Consider the following 6,000-nt stretch of genomic DNA (forward strand, 5'->3'; position numbering starts at 1 on the left):
GCGTTCCAGGCTGCTACCACTCTGGGTATAAAAAACTTCCCTCGCACATCTCCCTCAATCTCTCCCCCTCTGACCTTGAACTTGTGGCCCCTTGTAACTGAAACTTCAATCCTGGGAAAAAGCCTAAATCTATCCACCCTATGTATGACTCTCATAATTTTGTGCACCTCTATCAGGTCTCCCTTCAGCCGCCATCTTTCCAATGAAAAAAATTCTCGTCTTTTTAACTTTTCTTCATAGTCAATGCCCTGGAGACCAGGCAACATCCAGGTCAACCTTCTCTGTACTCTGTCCAAAGCTTCCATATCTTCTGGTAGTATGGTGACCAAAACTGCACATAATACTCCAAATGCAGCCTAACAAGGGTTTTATATAGCTGTGATAACAAGGTGTAGAGCTGGATGAACACAGCAGGCCAAGCAGCGTCAGAGGAGCAGGAAAGCTGACGTTTCGGGCCTAGACCCTTCTTCAGAATGCAACATGTTTTGCCAACTCTTGTACTCCATGTCCCGGGTGATGCAGGCAATCATGCCAAATGCCTTGTTAATCACCTTGGCTACCTGTGTTGCTACTTTCAGGGGACTGTGGACCTGCATGCCCAGATTCATCTGAATGTTAGTGTTCCTAGAGGTTCTGCCATTTACAACACAATACTTCACATTTATCCAGATTGAATTCCATGTGCCATTTTTCAGCCCATCGACCCATTTAATCAAGATCCTTTTGTAATTTTAGAAAACCTTCACTGCCTACAGTGTTACCAGTTTTGGTGTCATCTGCAAACTTGCTAACAATGCCTTCTATATTCTCATCAAAACCACTTATGTAAATGACAAACAAAAGCGGACCAAGAACTGATCTTTGTGAAACACTGCTGGGCACAGACCTCCAGTCGGAAAACCAACCCTCCAACAATACTGTCTCTCTCTCCTGCCGTTAAGCCAATTATTTATCCAACTGGCAAGTTCACCCTGAATTCTATGTGACCTAAACTTACCAATTAGCCTACCTTCTGAGGAAGTTAGTTCTAAAGAATCATGACCCTCTGAGAGAAGCAAAATCCCTCATTTCCATCTTAACCGAGAGACCCCTTATTTTTAATCTCTATGCCCTTTTCTCCAAAGGAGAAACATTCTTTTAGCATTCGCCCTGTCAATTTCCTCAGGATATAAAATGTTTCAATTAGATCACCTTTCATTCTTGTAACCTCCAATGGATGCAGGCCCAGCCTCTCCAACCTTTCATCATAAAGTCAAGTGAATCTTCTCTGAACTGTTTGTAAATCATTTACATCCTTTTGTAAATAAAAGTCCAAAACTGCATCTATTACTCCAGATGTGTTCTCACCAATGCTCTGTACAAGTCTAGCATAACATTTCTACTTCTATAATCCAATCCCCTTGCAATAACCAGCATTCCATTTGCTACCTTTCTCTCCCTTTTATTGCATCCTACCTTTTTGCAGTGGGTGCATCAGGGAACTCTAAATTCTCATATGTCAGAGTTCTGTAATCTATCATTTAAATAATATGCCCCTTTTCTATATTTCCTGCTGAAGTTCACATTTACCCACATTACACTCCATCTGCCAAATGTTTGCCCACTTATTAACTTGCCTTTGTCCCTATGCAAATTCTTTCTATCTCTTAGTAACTTTCTTAGGTCCAAATCTCTGCATTATCAGCAAACAGTCATACTCTTGATTCCTTCATCCAAATCATTAATGCAAGCTGAACATTTGAGAACCTGAAGCACTTATCCCAATCAAAATCTATCAATCACATCATGCGAACCCAAAAGTGATGCTTCATGCCTATTCTGTTTGCTGAGTCATAACTAATTCTTTATCCATGCTGATATATTACAACAACCTCTTATATTGCATTTTAATCTTTTGCTGTGATGCCTTGCCCAATATCTTTTGGAAATCTGAGTACAGTCATCTACAGTTCTTTGCCTTTATCTGTGCTTAGTTGATTAGAGTGTTTGAGAAAAGAACAAAGTCATCCTCATTGTTGTCTGGAGTCACATGTGGGCAGGGCCAGGTAAGGACCGCACATTTCCTTCCGTAAAGGGCATTGGTGAACCGGATTGTTGGCTGCACAGCAGCCAGTCCAGAGGTCAATGATGAATCAGTTGCAGAGATCCACAGATGTGTTTTTACAACGGTCAACGGTAGACCAGCTCGTTATTGAATTCAAATTTCTCTCTGTCATGGTGAGATTCAAAACCCCACGTCCTCAGAACATTGGCCTGGGCTTCTGGTTGCTTGTCCAGTGACTATACCACTACACTACTGCCTCCCTCCTAAATTCTACTGAAGAATGCATTGTTCATACAATTATAAGATTCTGCCTAAATTCATGACTTCTAGAACAAAGTCATCTCTTTCTATTCTACCAATGTCATCTGTAACAGATTTGCCCTTTCACCTTTCCTAGCTTGTTGTCTCTCCTAAATGTCTTCGACCTTTGAATGTTTTGCTATGGTTTCTGTATCGATTCAGATACAGTACATTATTAAAAGTATAATGATGATTTTAATAGACATTGGGAAGTTACTCTCACTGATGCTATTTTTCTTTGTCTACTGCACCATCTCCTCCACTGTCACCACCCCAACTGCCCTTCTCTCTCCTGCTTTTCTCTTCAGCCTGGAGGAAAACAACCTGACAGATTCTTGTGCTGGAGATCTTGCCTTTGCACTCAACATGAACAGGTCACTGACTGCGCTGTATCTGGGTAATAACAAACTGGGAGATTCTGGATTGAAATTACTGTCTGTAGCTCTGAGGAACCCTGACTGTACAATACAGAAACTGCAGTAAGTACCAAACTCAGCCTGTGTTTGTAATAACTAATTTTCTGACAGTCTACATATTTTTCCTTTCGATAATAGCATTATTAACAAACACTAGGATTTATCTGGATCCGTACTGTCTTTCAATTCCAGCTTGGCTGATGACGGTCTCTCAGCTTCTTGTGTCGAGGATCTTGTTTCTGTTCTCAGTACAAACCAGTCACTGACAAGTTTGGACCTGAGTAATAACGAGCTGAAAGATTCAGGAGTGAAACCGCTGTCTGTGGCTTTGAGGAACCCAAACAGTAAAGTACGGGAATTGATGTAAGTACCTGATTGTGAGAGATTGGGGTTCTCATAACTAGGCACCTGACACCTCCTTATTAAATCATTAATGCTATGAATAAACACAGCATTGTTTTTAGTAAGTGCTATTCATAAACATTACCATCAGTAATTGTTTTAATACACGCTATCTTATTGGTAGTATGATGCATATTCTTACTAAGAAGGATCAGTAACAGTGTTATTAATAATCTTTGAGATGCTCATTTAAATGATCTGTCTTTCTTGGTTGCCAGACTGAAAGAAGTTGGTCTCACAACCTCTTGTGCTGAGGATCTAGCTTCAACTCTCAGTGCAAGCCCAGCACTGACCATTCTAAACCTGGGTTATAATAAACTGGGGGATTCAGGAGTAAAAGCACTGTCTGAAGCTCTAGGCAATCCCAACTGTAAAGTACAGAAACTGCGGTAAGTACCAGTCTGAGATTTATTTTGAGGTTGAGAACGGACTGTTATTTTTAGTATCAGTAAGAGGCTTGCAATAAGCACGGTCTATGCAATGTTCAATAATAGCATGATTACTGATAATGTGTTAGCACTTTTAGAGCTATATTTTATTTCTTATTCCAACCTTCTTAGCTATCAATTACATCTCCAATTTTGGTATCATCTGCAAACTTACCAACTATATTTCCAAGTTCACATCCAAATCATTTATATAAATGACGAAATGCAGTGGACACAGCACCAATCCTTTTGGCACCCTGCTGGTCTGAAAAGCAACCCTCAACCACAATCCTCTGTCTTCTACCTTCAAGCCAGTTCTGCATCCAAATGGCTAGTTCTCCCTGTATACCATGTGATCTAAACTTGCTAACCAGTCTACCATGAGGAAACTTGTTGCACGTCTTACTGAACTCCATATAGATCATGTCCACTGGTCTGCCTTCTTCAATCGTCTTTGTTTCTTCTTCATAAAACTCAGTCCCTTAAGTTAGTGAGACAATGTTTCCCATGCACACAGCCAAGTTGACTGTCCCTAACCAGTCCTTGCCTTTCCAAATACACGTAAATCCTGTCCCTCGGGAACCTTTCAACAACTTGCCCACCACTGATGTCAGGCTCACTGGTCTATAGTTCCTTCGCTTTTCCTTACCACCTTTCTTAAATAATGGCACCAATCTTAGCCAACCTTCAGTCTTGTGGCACCTCACCTGCGACTATCGATGGTACAAATATTTCAGCCAGGGGCCCAGCAATCACTTCCCTAGCTTCCCACAGTGTTCTAGGGTACACCTGGTCAGTGATGAATGTCCGTTTGCATTTTATATATACCCTTACTACTGTTTGGTCCCCAGCCTCTCTGAAAATGGGATCTCAGCTTCAAGTATGAAGGATCTAGCCTGTGCTCTCAGTTCAAACTGTTCACTGATCGAGTTGGATCTGAGCCGTAATAAATTACGTGATTCAGGAGTGAAGCTTCTGTCTACAGCTCTGGGGAAGTCAAAATGCAAAATTCAGAAACTGCGGTAAGCATCCTGAATACATTTAATTGTTAACTGGTATTTTGCACAGCCCACAATCAGTCATAATCTTATTTAAAGTGTCCAAGTGGTGGATTAATAATACCATCCATGCTGCTGAATCAGAAGACTGTGGGTTCAAGTGTCCCCCCAGATACCCAAGCACAAAAATTGAGGCTGACAGTCAATGAAGTATTGAGTGAGTGCTGCACTGTCACAAATGTTGTTCCAGAAACACTTTAAACTGGCAACCTGTGTGTTCCCCCTGGTGAATGTAAATGGTACTATGGCACTCTGTTTTGAAGAAGACCAGGTGAGTTACAACACTGTCCTGGCCAATATTTAAATCAAAGTCAGCTTCATCTAAACAAGGAGACAATGACCGGCTTCCATTGAAATGTTTATGGCCTCCAACAAAACATTAAGTGGATTGTTTTATAAGACTCATTAGCTTCCACAGCAATGTCTGGGAGAGAAATTGATTGAACAACTGCTGTTAATTTCACCTTTTTAGTGTCATGAAAGGGCCCACATCGCTTCACAGGAGCATTGTAAAATTACAAATGACACTGAGCTGAACAAAGACATGCTATGTCCCGTGGTCAAAAGCTTGTTCAAAGGAGTTAAATATCACAGAGGGTAGTAGTGCTGGAAGAGATTACAGAGAAACAGAGGGGTAAGACCATGGTCGGAACTCATAAAAAGAATAGACTTGAAATCAAGATATTGTTTAATCAGGAGCCAGAGGAGGTCAGTAAACTCAGCAACACTCAAAATACACTGGGTTGGGGAGGGGAGGGGAGGTGGCGGGAGGATTCTTGCCAAAAGTGGGAAGATTGATCAGGGAAATTCACTCATGGAGGCACCAATCAGAGAAACACCACCCTGTATGTGGAGGAGTCAGAACCTGCAAGGAGCTGCTCTGCCTATCACAGACTGAATCATAGAATCCCTGCAATGTGGAAGCAGGCCATTCGGCTCATTGAGTCCACGCCAACCCTCTGAAGAGCATCCTATCCTGAACTACCCCCCTACCCTATCCCTGTAACCCTGCATTTCCCATTGCTAACCCACCAAGCCTGCACATCCCTGGCCACTATGAGCAATTTAGCAAGGCCACTCCACCTACCCTGCACATTTTTGGACTGTGGGAGGAAACCTATGTCGACATTGTGAGAATGTGCAAACTCCACACAGACAGTCATCCGAGGGTGGAATCAAACCCAGGTCCCTGGCACTGAGACAGCAGTACTGAATACTGAGCCACTGTGCCAACTGGTTCCTGTTGCAAATACGGCAGGGAAGCAGTGTCTGACTGGAGGACAGCAGTCAACAAGACTAGAGTAGGGCTGGAGCGGGCGGCCTGCAGGAAGGGAGGCTGGAGCGGGCGGCCT

The 6,000-nt window shown here is 42.4% G+C and overlaps 1 protein-coding gene across 9 annotated transcripts in view; it reads left to right on the forward strand.

Moving 5' to 3' along the window:
* LOC109919868 (NACHT, LRR and PYD domains-containing protein 12-like) overlaps positions 1-6,000 on the forward strand; it is a 79,436-nt gene that overhangs the window by 67,437 nt on the left and 5,999 nt on the right. For all 9 annotated transcript variants that reach the window (XM_048618639.1, XM_048618641.1, XM_048618645.1 and 6 more), the window contains 4 exons: positions 2,653-2,823; positions 2,953-3,123; positions 3,381-3,551; positions 4,442-4,612. In XM_048618639.1, the coding sequence (XP_048474596.1) occupies positions 2,653-2,823; positions 2,953-3,123; positions 3,381-3,551; positions 4,442-4,612 (684 nt within the window). The remainder of the gene's footprint in view (positions 1-2,652; positions 2,824-2,952; positions 3,124-3,380; positions 3,552-4,441; positions 4,613-6,000) is intronic.

The sequence above is a fragment of the Rhincodon typus genome, chromosome 40 (genome assembly GCF_021869965.1).
Source record: "Rhincodon typus isolate 14 chromosome 40, sRhiTyp1.1, whole genome shotgun sequence".
NCBI classification, from domain to species: Eukaryota; Metazoa; Chordata; class Chondrichthyes; order Orectolobiformes; family Rhincodontidae; genus Rhincodon; species Rhincodon typus.